The sequence below is a fragment of the Planococcus citri genome, chromosome 5 (assembly GCF_950023065.1).
Source record: "Planococcus citri chromosome 5, ihPlaCitr1.1, whole genome shotgun sequence".
NCBI lineage: Eukaryota > Metazoa > Arthropoda > Insecta > Hemiptera > Pseudococcidae > Planococcus > Planococcus citri.
Genome location: NC_088681.1, coordinates 659,466 through 675,897, shown reverse-complemented (window position 1 = coordinate 675,897; position 16,432 = coordinate 659,466). Strand labels below are relative to the sequence as shown.

General features: G+C 38.8%; 1 protein-coding gene across 5 annotated transcripts in view; it reads left to right on the top strand.

Annotated features, from left to right (window-relative positions):
• CngA (Cyclic nucleotide-gated ion channel subunit A) overlaps nucleotides 1-16,148 on the top strand; it is a 253,350-nt gene extending 237,202 nt beyond the window's left edge. For 4 of the 5 annotated variants that reach the window (XM_065366951.1, XM_065366952.1, XM_065366950.1 and 1 more), the window contains 6 exons: nucleotides 4,069-4,518; nucleotides 9,267-9,514; nucleotides 10,351-10,506; nucleotides 12,765-13,164; nucleotides 14,586-14,715; nucleotides 14,834-16,148. In XM_065366951.1, the coding sequence (XP_065223023.1) occupies nucleotides 4,069-4,518; nucleotides 9,267-9,514; nucleotides 10,351-10,506; nucleotides 12,765-13,164; nucleotides 14,586-14,715; nucleotides 14,834-15,032 (1,583 nt within the window). In that variant the 3' untranslated portion in view covers nucleotides 15,033-16,148. Of the gene's footprint in view, nucleotides 1-4,068; nucleotides 4,519-9,266; nucleotides 9,515-10,350; nucleotides 10,507-12,764; nucleotides 13,165-14,230; nucleotides 14,361-14,585; nucleotides 14,716-14,833 lie in introns of those variants that run through there. The other variant, XM_065366955.1, reaches the window with a different exon arrangement.
• The last annotated feature ends 284 nt before the right edge of the window (nucleotides 16,149-16,432 follow it).

Sequence of the window (16,432 nt, the reverse complement as noted above, 5' to 3'; positions counted from 1 at the left end):
GCTGATTTTTTGAAAACTCGGATCTACCGAATGTTGCCCTGTGAAATTTGAACATAAGCGGTCACCATTTGAGTATGGTACGAGTAATTATCGCGTTATACTAAGATGGAAATAGAAACCGTCCAAGTTTTCCGATGACTGCAGCATCGCTTTTTTTTTGTTGTAAAAAGTAATCGTTAAAATAGGATGCGACGCATTCGCTTAAAATATAACGTTGAAATTATCCGCTTCTCAGACGATCATAACGCAAATACTCGTATACTACATACGAGTACTACAGCCAAACTAACGAATATCTTTAAAAGCATCGCGGTACTTACGCCTCGTTTGTCATACGGGTAACCCAGTATCGTATTCGTGTATTCGTGCGTGTGTATCGTAATGTTTTTCGAAAACATCTCTTCCAATCCCATCGGAGTAATGACGAAGAAATGTGCCGTATTGTATTCTTCATCGGCATATTTTGTTTATGGCATTTTACGCCGCACGCCGCCGATGATAACGACGCGACAACGCTCAACTATCGCAGCAAAGTAAAAGGCTGGGAACTAGGAAGCAAAAAAAATATATATATATACCTATACCGTGTAAAATGCTGGTGGGGAAGAAAATGGAAACGAACGATGTCGCATAATGTCGAGAGTTGCGCTACACTTTGAAAGAATTTAGAAAATTTTCCGCCAACTTTTTCGCGATCACACGATGCGATATGTTTATTGGTGTTGAAAAATGTGTTCGATTCGAATTGGTGACTCGGCGAGTACGAGTGTATGCTTTTCCCTCGAGAATTTTCCCCCTCACGCGCTTCTAAATGCAACAGCTCAGGGTGATGACTAATTACGTGGAAAATGGGCTTAAGCAGACTGGCGCGATTTGTGTGCGGATATGACAGATGGCGTATGATGGTATTTGCCCAGCTTGAATTTTACCTGAGAATGAGGAGGATTTCTGTATCGAAATAAACCGGGTCAACCTATAAAATTAACTACTTACAATTACTCGTATACATTGGGTCCGAGTCCAACCATACGATTTAGTGCAGATAACATCAGCACACACGCTCAAGTTCGTAAAAGACGAATAAAACGCAGGAGAGGGGCATCAGTGAAGGACTGAAGGATGTGTGCATGTACGTACAAAATTCATACATCGTAGTACGAGTATCAGTATATTCTATATCGCATATGCTGTATTATATTGTGACGATGGCCAAGAATAACGATAAGAGTAGGTGGCTAGGTACTGACGTGATATGTAATTTGTTAAAGTTTTGTTTTAAAAGTACGCGAAGCTCTTACTCGCCAACATATACTTGTACATTCTATTTACTTATATGTACATAAACCTCATTTACCTATTTACTCGCGTATTATGTTCATATTTGTGGAGGAAATTTGAAAAATTGCCGCAGGCTCCAGAACATTCTAAAAGTAGTAGTTGGCTGATTGTATGCGAGTTGAATTGAAGGAATTATGCCCCAGCAACTATTACTTTTAGGATGTTCTGGAGCCTGCGGCAATGTTTCAAATTCCCTCCACAAATATGAAATCGAAAACCGCCTCCTCCGCCTTTCCCTCCCCGATACCTACAATTTCAAAAGCCAAAGTTCATTTTAGAGTTTTTTCCGAATGTCTGAAAAGTTGTAATGAGAAATGTCGACTGGGAAAGGTGGGCGGGTTCTGCGCCAGGAATGAAAGATTGGATTAAAGAATTATTCGCATTGGTTCGCTTTGCTAAAAAAATCACCCTTATAAAACAGCCATGTAGGTATTTTAAATTCTTTAAATCAAAAATTTGTCAAAAATCCAAACATGGATTTCAGCATCAGAAATTTCGCTTAGGTAGGGGGGGGGGCGGATGGACGTAGACGTACTCTTTCAATGTAGCTAAGTTTCATTCAAGTAGGAGAGTTTGAATTCAAAAGATTTCTTCGTAAAGCATTTGAGAGGACGATTTTTTCATTCCTGGCGCAGAACCCGCCTACCTTTCTCAGTCGTAATTTCTCATCAAAACTTTCAAAATGTGGAATTTTTCAAGTTTTTAAAAGTTAACCAAAAATCCAAAAATGAACTTCAGCAACTGAAATTTGAAGACAATATGTTTTTTCGATCTACGAGTATGTAGCCTGATGTCGTTCAATTCGGGAAATGCGATTTCGAAAGGCTGCCTTATGACGAAAATCTGCATTGTCTAGCAGAGGGAGGGAGGGTATTCTCATTTCCTTATTTACTATCGACTTATCGAATGTAAATTTTATGTACAATTTCCAGTCATTACCAATAAAAATTCAAAAACATGGCGAAACATTGAAATGCCTCGATGAGTGAGTAGTTATTATACGAGTATACTCTGTGGTATTTGCAGTCGTAGTTGTAGTTGTATCTCGAGTGGCGAAATGAGGTCGTTTCCTCGCGATTTATTTTTCCGTGCCTATACCGAAACCGCGCTGCTGTACACCGTACTTTGTACGTAGGTATACGAGTACAATGTTTAGTGCGAAGAATCATCTCGAATCTAGCCACGTTATTTTTCTCGTCACAAAAAGTTTTCTATTTATTTTTCCGTTTCATTTAACTTAACGAGAGTTCAGATTGCTACATCAGACGTTTCCGCTACGTAAAAATAATAAAACTGACCAGCGTTTTTTTTGCTTTCTTCTTTTTTCGTGTTCTTCTTCTTTTTGCTTTTTTCGCTTTCAACCCTCGTTTCTCGTTTTTTCCCGCTTGGTTTCGATAATACTTGAAAGAAACGGCCATTGTGGCGCTAAAAAGAATTTTTTCCTATACTTTGAAGGCGAGTGGCGAGTGGCGAGTGGCGAGCCAAAGCGCAGTGTGGTCTAAATTCTCGTTTTAGTCACGTGTAACAATAAAAGAGCTTTATGTAGGTTGGGCTGAGGAAGTGGAGAGGCAGATGGTACTCGCCGCTGTAGAGGGCCTCGTTTCCAGTCGCTTGTATTTTTTAATTTCATTTTCTCTCGGCGCGGTGGCGTGGTTGTCGACGTTTAAGATTATTATCACGTTGCTGCGTAGTCGTGGCGCGTGGCGTGGCGTGCTGCTTTAGACCGGAATCGATACGAATAAGTTACTCGCAGAAACGTATACCTAGTACCTAGTACCTACGTAAGATGTATCTACGAGTCGTCGACTCGTCGACCAATTTTGCCAGTATAATCATTGTCGTGTGTTGGGACTAGGCTAAAATACGAGTGTACGAATTATTGGCATTTTTTAACTGTCCGCGATGCAACATCTCGAGCAATTTCTAATGAGCAATCGAGCGTGTATTTCAAAATCATGTTTTACGCCACGTGTACGAACGAATAACGAACGCGAACGCTTCGTTGAAGAAAATAGAAAAGAAGGTGTTTGAGATGTAAATATGTACGAGTATTTTACTGTAGATACGAGTAGGTAGGTAGGTAGGTAGGTAAATGTCAAGCCGAATGCTGCTTGCGACGAATTCGATGTCGACGTCGACAAGTTTGGCAGAAAATGGTGAAAAAAAAACGCACGCGTATGTTTGGACATACTCGTACACATATACTTACTTAGGTGTGGGTAGGGGTACCTCTGTTTATTTGTGTAGCTGTGCTTGTACGTAGGTAGTATAGAGGTAGCTGGCTACTGGCTGCGGCTACGAGTAGCTAGCAAGCCATTAGCCGAAGGTAGCGAAGAAAAAAAATGGAAATTTATACGACATTTGGAATTAATTTACGCGGCGTATGGCGTGGCCCGGCACTCCGGCAGCTGTAAATCACCACCAGAACGATGCTTTTTAACACGGCCGAGTGTTGGTTGGTTGGTAGCGAGTTGAAGGTTTTATACGAGTATTTATACGTATAACTAGAGTAGTGGACGCGGCGTGCTGCCGCCAAAATCTGCAGATGGCGAATGCTAGCCATCGCTATCGCCATTTTTCTTCTCATATTATTCACGAAGCGTACCTAGACCTACGTAGGATAGATATGCTCTTGCATAGGCGGCCATATTGCACCGTGCTGAATAAACTCTGTGTCTGTATCGACTACGGTATCGAATTAACTTTTGTACGTACGCGTTTCTGTTGCAGGTTACCTAGATCAAGGTCTGATGGTGAGAGACTCGAAACGACTGCGTATTAATTATTTCAAATCAGCCAGCTGGAGAACTGACATATTAAGCTGCCTACCGACGGATTTCGTGTACTTCATTTGGCCTCCGAGAAACTGTGATGCGGATAACCTACCGTGCCCCGTGATCTTTCGCGCGAATCGTTTATTTCGCCTACCGCGTATGCTCGAGTTCTTCGACAGGACCGAAACGAAAACCGGATATCCGAACGTGTTTCGTATTTGCAAAGTCGTATTCGCCATTTTAATACTCATTCATTGGAATTCTTGTTTTTATTTCGCTATTAGTTATATGATCGGTTTCGGCACCGACAATTGGGTCTACAATTTGACCGGCACGAAAAACTCGACGCTTTCCAGACAGTACATTTATTGTTTCTACTGGTCTACTTTGACGTTGACTACCATCGGTGAGTACAAATACCTACGAGTACGTACAAATATTACCTAGTTGAGAATTGAGCTGTAATTGTTGTGAAATCTGTGAGCCATGAATAGTGAGAATAAGTAAGGTATGTAAGTGGGCTTCTGTTTTCGTATTTTGCTCGAAAGGCAGTGGAAAATGAAATAACGACTCGAATACCTAAATGTAGCGATGATTTTATAATCATCGATTTGATTTCAAATTTTTGAAAACGTGTATCCGCATGCTCGTGGCAGCGATCCACTGGTCAACAACATTGAGGAAAGGGAACGTTCAATCCTATACGAAAGAAGTAAAAGCTATAATATGGACTATCTGAAGAACAATGAAGCTCCTGGCCCTGACAACATACCTGCTCAAGTCTCAGGGTGTCCAGAAGACGAAAAAAGTATCTTTATCTACGAATTTACGAAAAAGACACAAAATTGAAAAATGACCCGAAAAAGAACAGTACAAAAAAACATCAAAAATGTACGAAATTTACGAAATTTGTACGAAATTTTGAAAGGATTTAAATGTTGATTTGCCGACAAAATTACCATAATGTATCCTCAAAATTTTCATTTTTTTCAAAAGCTTTTGCCCTCGCTTCCCTCGGGCTAAATTATTGTTTTCTATATTTTCTCAAATTATTCATTGTGTTTGGAAAGAAGTTAGTTTTAAACAAACTTTTTAAAATGTCATTGTGGAAAAAAAACTGGATTTTTCACATTAAAATTACTATTGTTTCGCTTCTTGAAACTACAAATTTAGAAAAGCTTTGGTGGTTTTTTCCCACTTACAAATTCAACCATTGATAAAATTGAAAAAATTTGAGATAAGAAAAACATAATTTCTTACATTAAAATTGATATTGTTCTGCTTTTTAAACTATAATTTTCTAAAGCTTTTGCCCTCGCTTAGCTTGGGATTGTTTTCTTTTCTTTTTCAATATTGAAATTCTTTTTAAAAATTCGTCAACAAAGTATTCAATTTTTAAAGTTTCAAAGTAAAAAATGAAAGTACTTCCCAAAGTACAATTTTTCAATAGTTTTCGCCTTCACTTGGACCTGTTCTCTGACTTTTTTCTTATCAAAATTAACATCCTAAAAACATTTTTCCAATTATAAAATTTTATAAACCAAAAAACGAACTCTTTGCATTACAAAACAATAATTGTTTTTTTATAGTTCTCTCGAAATACGAATTTTCCAAAGTTTTTACCCTCACCTCGCTCGGGCCTTTCCTCTTTTTTTTCAAAGTCTCGTTTTCAAGTCTTTTGAATTCATATTTTCAAAAACTTTCGCCCTTGTAGTCAGGTCTCAATTTCACAAAAAAAAGCTCCCGCTCGCAATTCTTGTTAAAAGCAATTTTATGATTGATTCTTGTTCTACACACTAGAGCGAATAAATTTAGCTTGTATGCCTATTTTTCCCCCTCCCCTTTTTCCGAGGGTCTACCCCCCAACATTTGAAATTCGCGTATCTCCTAATCTATGGGTCGTACAAAAAAAATTATTGGACAAAAATTGTTCCTTGACATCAGATCTACAATTTGAGCTCATCAAAATTTGTTTTGGAGCAACCCTTCCCCCTCAAATTTCGTAAATACCCCTCCAGAAAACATCAATTTTACGTTTTTCACATTTTTAATGAAAAGTTTCAAAGTTGAGGAAAAATCTGTAATATCTAACATAAATTGTTCAGAATTGAATTTCTTTTTCAACGTATTATATTACGAGCATTTTCCCACCCCCCTCCCGCTGCTATGGTGGACCCACCTCCCCCCCCTTGGTTACAAATACCAGACAACAAGGGAAACAATCCAACGCAAGTTGTTTCGGGTTAAAATTTGCATGGTAGGTGGGTACCATCGAAAGACTTACGCGTGGAAAGTTTCAGACCCCCCAGACCCCCCTCCTTTTTTGAGAAACCTCCCCTTTTCTGAAATTACAATAACAATAATTTTCTCAACCCCATGTGAACCGATTTTTTCAATGTTTTAGTATGTTGTAGACATTCATAAGTAGTATCCCCATAAAAGTTTTCAACCCCCAATCCCCTCCCCTCATAATTACCCCTCAAAAAGGCGTTTTTTATGCTTTTTATTAATGAAAATTGGTGTACACAATTTTTTAAACACAATTTTCGGATGTATTTTCGACCTCTAAGTATCATTTTATTCAGGAGGTTCGATTCATATGAACACGACGCCAATATTATACAAGTAGCCGTATTTCAAGAATAGTGAAAATTGAGGGGGCTGAGACCCTGGAGGGGCTGTATGAGTGTAAAACAAAATCTGACGCAATATTTGTGCTCAGGGGATTCGAATCGTATGAAAACAATACTAATATCACCAAAGTAATTGTTTTCAAAAATGGTAAAATTTGTGGTGGGGGGTTTGGGGGGTCTGGAGGGGGTTAGATGAATGTAGCAGAAAATCTGACGTCATATTCGTACTCAGCGGTATCGAATCATGCGAAAACGACACTCTACTCATTAATGGTTATTTTCCCCAAAATTCTCATTTTCAGAAAAGGGGGGGGGTCTGGGGGGTCTGAAACTTTCCACGCGTAAGTCTTTCGATGGTACCCACCTACCATGCAAATTTTAACCCGAAACAACTTGCGTTGGATTGTTTCCCTTGTTGTCTGGTATTTGTAACCAAGGGGGGGGGGAGGTGGGTCCACCATAGCAGCGGGAGGGGGGTGGGAAAATGCTCGTAATATAATACGTTGAAAAAGAAATTCAATTCTGAACAATTTATGGGACACTAAAAAAATTCACTGTAAAATTTGGTCATATTCAGGGGGAATTGGGCAATTCCCGTTTTCCTTGCAATCATTTTCACGATAACCGCGATAGCTCATCTATTCAATCAATCGATTTGATGATCGTGATATTCAATATCGTCGGCATCCCTGGTTATGGCAGATTCTGCTGGAGATGGGTGCTCCAAAGCATCTAGTGTAGCTGATCAAACAACTGTACAATAAGGGAGCGGCTAATGTCTGCGCCAACAGAACAGCATCGGGAAAATTCCACTCAGAAAAAGGAGTTTGCCAAGGCTGCATACTGTCATCTCGTCTATTCAATATCTATGGAGAATTTACCATCGGGGAAATGCTGCAGGATGGAGCAGTTCACCAACCTCAGGTATATGCAGATGACAACACCACTTTGGTGGCTTCAAGTGCCGAATACATGTCCACACTGCTGAAATGCCTGTGAGAATTCAGTGCAAGATACGACCTTCTGAACAACAGGACAAAAACAAAGATGATGATAATTGATGGATCAGCCAATAATTTGCCAGAGATCTAGGAAGTTGACAGAATTGAAGTTGGGAAGTGATTCTCCTACCTTGGATCCATTCTCGAGAACACTGACAAATGTGAAGCTGAGATATGTCACCACTGCCAGCTCACCAAAACTGCGATAACTCGTTTTAAACGAATATAGAGCGATTCGGCGATGAGCAGGACTCAGAAAATTTGACTGCTCAATGCGCTGGTCTTCCGTGTGTTTCTGTATGCATCACAAACTTGGATCATTCGCAAAAGGGACCGGCGCGGCGACGGATTGACACGATGGAAATGTGGTGCTGGAGGCGGCTGCTGAGAGTCCCTTGGGCAGTTGAAAGAACTAACGCCTCGATTCTCAGTGAAATTGCTGTGACCAAGCGCCAACCTGCTGCGGTCCTTGGTCAGATACTCAAATACTTCGGACGGCTCACGAGAGCGGATGCCATGAAGATGGTACATTTTGTGCAAGGCTAAGTAAATGGAGCCAGAGCCAGCGGACAATTGTCAACTTGGTAAACTGATTTGATTTGCAAAGCTACCGGCGCGGCCGCAGCTTTGCCAAATGTGTGAGAAGTGCACTGGACAAAGTGCAATGGCACACGCTTACCCACAGGATTACATAACTGTGGTAGAATGGTGAGGGTGATACGTTTTGATGATGATGCTTACCTTACTCCGATGTAAAAAATTACAAAACCCAAACCAATATAAAGAAAAATGAAAAAAAATCGATCCGGAGTAGAGGGTAAAAGGTAAACAAAATTCCTGTGGACACCCTGAATCGAGTTTTTTTGTTCATCCGAAGTTTGAGCCAACGCTATAGCCGTTTCGTCTTCGTCGTGTGTCTGTGCCAGTGCCAGGCTTCGCAGCGTCAACTACTTATTTCCTCACAACTTCGATTAGCTTACATTGTTGCGAAATTGGCGTAGAAAACGGTAATTATGTAAACGTCCGCGTCGAATGTTACGCTAAAATTGACAACAACCAACGCTTAACGTGATCGTTTGTCGCATAACTCTTAACTTTGGCGCGCAAATTTTCTCAGCTAATTATTTTGGCAAATTAGTGTCGTAAGTTATGCGACGACGAACGGCGTGACGTGACCTGGTTGGCTGTTCGAGTCATTTTTACGTATAAGCATCGGCTATTGTTTAATATTTTTTTATTGTATACGTATATCGTGCGATTTTTGGTCTCGATATTCAAAATGGGTACCTATCATTGCGAACGTTAACCTTGGTATGGTTGGTGCCTAACAAATCTTATACTTACTAACAGAGATACCATTTTTAAAATGAAAGTGAAATGAAGGTTGTGGTAGGGAAGAGGAAATCGAACCATATTATAGCTGTAATTTTAATTTTATACAAACATAGAAAACTTACTAGCCTATTCGTACTTTGCGTAGGTATTATTAATAAATTGAAATGTTTTCTCGCTTTCTACAGGAGAAACACCTCAACCAGAAAACGATCTGGAGTATCTTTTCGTGGTAGCTGATTTCCTAGCCGGTGTGCTGATTTTCGCCACCATCGTGGGTAACATCGGCAGCATGATCAGTAACATGAACGTGGCCCGAGTAGAATTTCAAAATCGAATGGACGGTGTCAAGCAATACATGGCGTTTCGGCGTGTGTCCAAAGAACTCGAAGCCAGGGTTATACGGTGGTTTGCCTACACTTGGGCTAACAAACAAGTACGTCTTACGCTTACGTAGCGTTACGACTCTATTGTTTACGATATAATTTTATCATCCCCGGCGAGAAAAGTGGTCACTACACACTACTATTAGTGCCACATGGAAGAAAATATCTTTTAAAAGTAGAGACAACCTAATTCATCTTGTCAAAATCTGCTGGAACCGCCGAGCCAAGATTGCTGAATGTGGTTCGAAATCGTTCCCAATCAATTCAAATGGTCAAAAATAGGGCACCTGCTACCTACCTACCTACCTACCTACCTACCTACCTACCTATCTACCTACATACATACCTACCTACCAAATTTCAGCTGAAAATTGTGATTTTTTTGCCATTCTTGGCCCAAATTCGATTTCCAAAAATTCATCAAAAATCGAAAAATGAACCTCATCTCTTGAAATTTTGGCTGGTGAACTGGTAATTAATGTATCTTTGTACTGATATACTTTCGATTTAGTTAGCTGTGTTCGGTTGGAAATTCAGTTTGGATACCTCCCTTATTAGGTTGTAATTTATGGCTGCTGGGTTCGAATATCAATTATTCAACCCTTTTATTTCTTCGCCACCGCCTACCGTTTCTTACTTTTTCCAAAATTAGAGGAGGGAGCTTTTGAGGCGTCGAGAACGATGAAAAAAATTTTCTGAACAAGCTGCTGTCTGCTAAAAAAGAATTCATTCTAGCGCAATTTTCAAAAGTGATGAAAAAAATTCAAAATACCTGTATAGGGCAGCGCGGTAGGATATAAAATTGCGCGTATGTAGTTGGTGGGGGAGGGGGGTTTCAAGCTTGAAAATTTACTATAAATAACTTTGCATACTTTTGTTTTTGCAGGCTTTAGATGAAGATCGCGTTTTGGCTGCGTTGCCGGATAAATTGAAAGCTGAGATCGCCATACACGTGCATTTAGACACGTTAAAGAAAGTCAGAATTTTTCAAGACTGCGAACCCGGCCTATTGGAAGAGTTGGTGCTTAAATTAAGATTGCAGGTAAGATTATGTGAGCCTACTTGATCGGTAGTATCGTAGCTATATAATGCATGCGGAATTTACCTACTTCGTAAAAATACTCCCCCCTTTCTACCTGACCGAATAATCAAAATTTTGCTACGAGATTTCAAAAATTTTGAAATGTGGAAAAATATCATGCAGGCTTACCGCAAGAGCTGATGATTTCTTAGCGCACAAGAAGCTACTTATATCTAATTCCGGAAGCGGTGGAAGATGGTGTCGTGGGAGGTCAGAAATTTTGGTGGAAGTGTTTTTTGGAAATATTGACCTTGACGAGACCTCCCTCGGTCTTTTCAACATCCTTCCCTTTCCTCTCTCCCACTTTCCCTCGCTTTTCAAAAAACCCGAATGTGGAAAAAATGTCAAGCAACTAATTTTCTCCGCTAAAAACCAATAAGTTGCTCTTCTGGGGAAACTGTTTGGATCTGATCAAGTTTGACCAGATATTGTCGGTCCTGGTCAGTGGTCAGATTCAGTCAGGTCTTCCCCATTGAAACTGATCAGATCGGAACGAATCTAATTGGATCAAGAGAAGTTAACTATTGGATCTGGATTTGGATTTGGTCCGGTTGGAATACTAAATCTGATCCAAACAAAACATTATCTATGATCAGGCGAAATTGGAGCTAGGAAATTTCCGAAAAAAAAACCATTCGGTCGAGCTCACTACACGAAAAACGCTGTAAAAATCAAAATTCAAGTCGAAGGTCAATAATCATCATGCTCGCTAGATTATATAGCTTTTCAGTAATGAGCATTTCAAATTTCAGTAAGTAGCATTATTTTGGTGTTTCAAAAATTCGTCGAAATTCGTAGGATTAAATCCGGTGGCTTTTCTCTTTTTCTTCGTAAAGTAGGAAGTTGCTTGTGCCGAAAAAGGCGCTGCCGATTGTAAACTTGCTCCAAGACACAGGTGTTCGATTGTAGTAATGCAGTTGCTTGTACTATGTACTTCTACTCGCTATACTCACACTGTGTACGGATAATAAAATTCATTCGCTTTTTGGACGGGTAGATTGGTTAAGTAGGTACGAGAAAAAGAGAAGAAAAAAAGAATAAAATCTTGTCGAACGTGAGGGAAAAAGTATAGACGGAGAGAAACGTGCAAAGTACATCGTACCTACTTACTTTTATAGGAATAAAAACGTATTCTGGTTAGGTAGGTAGGTAGGTAATGTATATTAACGTATTGCGAGTATATGGTTGAATTTACAACGGAATACTTTTACTCGTACATTGATTATTCAACGAGATTATATAGTGTGATGGTGTGAAGCGATGGACGAGGTAGAGGGGGTACGAGAATTCTGCGATGCTTAAGAGTTAACCTTTGAACATGATTTTTTAAGCTCGATTGTGTCGACGGTGAAAGTTTGGCTGAGAAAAAAAGGATTAATACTGAGTTGAATTTTAATGTATTTTACAAAAGCTTTTTAATATACTTCGATAATGTAATCGTAGAACGTCAGCAACAGGAAAAAGACCGCCATACAACCCATTCCATTAACACCATTTTTTTTCCCCCTCCTTTTCTTTAAACATTTTGGTCGAGTTGAAAAACTTTCTCTCGAATTCGTTAGATGCTACTGAATATTTAAAACGGGTTCCACCTTTTTATTTTATTTTATTTTATTTTTTCTTTTCTTTTCTTTCTCCAGCAGTAAGTAAGTAGGTAGGTAGTAGGTACCTAAGTAACAGTTACTGTAGCGAAGTTCGCGACTAAGTACGATATAGCTACTGCTACACTTTGATGTACGAGTACGAGTAGGTAGAGGTACGAATTTCTTCATTATAAACGAATTTATCGAACATACTGTACATATTAGGTAGGTAAATTTTGCTAGCGTAAATATTGTACGTAAGTTAGAGACGGTTATCCTTTGCGAAGTCAACAATCTCTTTCGTTTTTTTCGACAATTTTTCGCAAGAAACATAAAAGTTTTTTAGTCAAAGTTTTAGTCTAGTGTAGTTTTTCATTTTTGTACGCGAAAATTTATGAATCCAATTAACGCTACGCTAAAACTTTCGTGTATAAATTTTGGAAAACGAAACAAAAATAATTTTAACGTTGGGCCCGTTTTTTCCGAGTAGATTTTTTATTCGGCGGCGCTTTGTTTTTAGGCTACCATACGCATATAGCCTATAAGTAAATAGTTATAAGTACGGTACTAGTATTTTTCGTTTAGAGTTTTGTTTTTTTTTTCTGACTCACTGACTGGCGTTGTTTTGATTCGCAGGTTTTCAGTCCGGGAGATTACATTTGTCGGAAAGGCGACGTCGGCAAAGAGATGTATATCGTTAAACGAGGCCGTTTAAGCGTCGTAGCGGATGACGAAAAAACGGTGCTGGCTACGTTAAGCGCCGGCAGCGTTTTTGGCGAAGTCAGCGTGCTCGATATCGCCGGTAATAAGACGGGCAATCGACGCACCGCTAATGTGCGAAGTTTAGGATATTCGGATTTGTTCTGTCTGGCTAAAAAAGATTTATGGGAAACGTTAGCCGATTATCCCGAAGCCAGGCATAGTTTAATGGAAAGAGGATGCCAGCTATTAAGGAAAGATCATCTTTTAGACGAAGAAGCCTTTCGAAATGCCCAAGTTGAAAAAGAGTCTCTGAGAGATCGCGTAGAAAGATTAGGTAAGCTTGTTTCGCCGCGCCGTGGCGATTTTTGATTACCACCTCTCGTCCATCTATACTCTATGTGTAATCTTAATTATTAAGTAAGTAGCTATACGTAGGTACATATAAGCTTAAGTACAGAATTTTCTCATCTCCATTGCGTCGAACTGCTATAACACATAGTATAGATAGGTAAACAATTGGTAGGTACGCCATTGGAAATATCGTAAGAAGTTTTGCAGATGATTTCCTTTTCTTAAAAAGTTTAAAACGTTGATACGTAATTGGCGAAAAGTATATTATTAAAGTTGTATCAATGGTAACCAATCAGAATTCGGTATTTTCATACTAAGCGACCTCGAATTCATCAGAAAACGTCATAAACGATTCGCTTTTCCAAAACAAATTTTTCGTTCCAACTTTGGATTTTTTCATTTCCAAAAAATCAAGTAAAAGGTCGTTTTCGACTAATTCGCCGAATCTGTTGTTCATTTGTGTCGTGGATCGCCGATTCGATGATAAAAAGGTCATTTTTGGATTCAACGACCTAAAATTGGTCAGAAAACGTCATTAAAAGAGAAAAATTCGACCATTTTTTTCTGGCTCATTTCCGAGTCCAAAAAGGGAACATTATCAGCAGAAGGAAGTGTCTTCAGGACAATCTGACACCGGAAATGAATTCGCCGTCCCACAAAACCTCCCTAGCCAAAAACTGGAGTCGCGGACGCGCGTATTTCGATGGGTCACTTTTTGGGACAAAATGCAGCTTTTTTAATCAAAAATTGACTCATCGAAATAAGCGCGTTAGCGACTCCAGTTTGTGGCTAGGGGGGTTTTTTGGGACGGGGAATTCAATTCCGGCGTCCAATCGCCGATACGCAGCTTTCTTCTGCTAGAAAATTGCACTTTTTTGAATTTCAAAAATGATGTCAAAAAAAAACACCTAAATTCGTACCTACTTTTAATGACGTTTTCTCACCCATTCGGGACTAGATTGAAAAACGAACGTCTTTTTCGGGTTCAGCGACCTCGAATTAGTCAGAAAACGTGGTTTAAAGTGTGAAATTTAACAATTTTTTTCCAGCTCGTTTTGAGTCCAAAAAATGGCCAATTTTCAGCAGAAGGAAGCGTCTTCAGGACAATCTGACACCGGAAATGAATTCGCCGTCCCACAAAACCACGTTCACCAAAATTTCGACTTCATTCGCAAAACCGTAAACATTTTTAGATTTTTTTTATTGATTGAAAAAAAAAAAAAAAAAAATGCTGTGAATAAATCACATTTGAGAACGACTACCGCTTGGCCAGATTTACTCACCGATGAATTTATTTATAAAAAATATATGTATAGCCCGACGCGATGGCACGAGTAATTAATAGGTACTGTATATTTGTATAAAACACTCGATTACGCGTATTTTTTTATTCGCATATTGCAGATAAAATGATCGAAACGTTTCAAAAACAGATCGATTTGTTAATGACTGATTACTCGAATCAACACAATAAATTACGAAGAAGGTCCACAAAATCGGAACGTGAAAAACACAAACGCACTAGTTTCGAAAAGTAAATACCTACCTATCTATATCTACCTATCTAATCACAATCACATAGAATTTAGTGAGATGCGTTGTTTACCTACTCGTATAATAAGAATGGACTAATGCGACGCGATTTTAAACAGGCGAGAAGACTCGATTCGCAACATCGACAGCAGCAGCTCTGAAACTTGCGTCCAAATCGAACCGATACCAGGCCCTTCTTGCGAAGCTGGTCCATCCAATGTCATCTTACGTTGCTCAAATATCGGCAGAAGATCGTTCCATACTTCTTCGCGTACTGCCTGGGCCAGACGTCGACATAAACTTCAGAGCAGTATTTAAACGTGTCGTGTCGTGTCTGTATTTTATTTTTCATTTTGTGGTACCGCGTATTATGGATGTTACCGTGTATTAAGTTAACCAGAATACCTACCCTGTAAAGCGTTTCATAAACAGAGCGGATAGTTCAACTAATCACTCACCCGTCTTGTACTTGTTTCGTTTTGTCTTTTTTTTCTTTCTTTTTTTGTTTTTTTTTTTAGTAAGTAATTTTTATTTTATTTCGTTGTTCTAAATAAGGTCGATCGGGATGCTTGCGAACGAAAAATTTCACTTTTGGCAGTGATCAAATGGTTATAAACGAAGAATAATTTAGATGCAAAAACTGTTTACAATTAGGTACTCCGATTGATCTTATAATTATATGTATATCTACGTGTGTACTGTGTAGGTAAAGTACCAAAAAATACACGAATGAATGTATATCGTACATGCTTAGGTACTGTCTACAGTTTTCACAAGCTTGCACCAAATAATTAATTATCGGATATTCGGCCCATCCTTATCTACACTGCCAATGTCCTGAGAAAGATGTATATAGCACATTTTTTCGTGTAAATACTAACGAGAGAAACAAAAACACACTGTGTATTGATGTACGAAATTTCACATAATCATTATTTGTATTCTTAATTTTGTATTTTTCTCAATCGAACTGAACGCTGAAAAATACAAATCGTGGTAGGCCTACTAACTGTAATAGACCAATATTTTTCGAATGAAAACGAATCGCGAGCAAATTCAAATTTTTAAAATGATCTCTTCGATACCGATTTTGTCGCATACTCGTAATTTCGTGATGTCGACATCATTGTGTACAACACATTCCAAAAGCAAAAATAGCTATACCAAGGTATTATTATTGAATTGCTCGATATAAACGTAACTTGAATAATAGTGTTGTAACGTGCATCGGTAATGGATGAACCAGCATTATTTGTATTTTCGGTTATTTGCAAGTCTCAACGTACTTATTCGATTTTTTTTTTGACCGATTATTTCCGCTTCGAATGAAACATTTGTTATTATTTTCAATGTTTTACTTGTTACATTGTTTTGATGTTTTGTAAAATTGTAAGTACATGAAATTCTGAAATACATCGTAGATTTGTTTGGAAAGTTTTCATTTTGTATATTGCGATGATCGCACTTTCTATATCAATTTGTACATAGATCCTAGATACCTATTACCTACATATTATTGGAGAAATCAACCAACTCCTACAAAAATTATGATACACAACTCGAGTTCAACTTTTTTGAAAAAAACTTTATATCGGAAAGAACTGTGAGCTTTTTGGCAGAACCAAGACCGGAATCGGATTCTCCGAGTGTGAAAACCCCCCACTACGGACGGTCCGTACAGTCTAAAAAGCTCTTTAAAGCTCGCGAAATTGATTCAA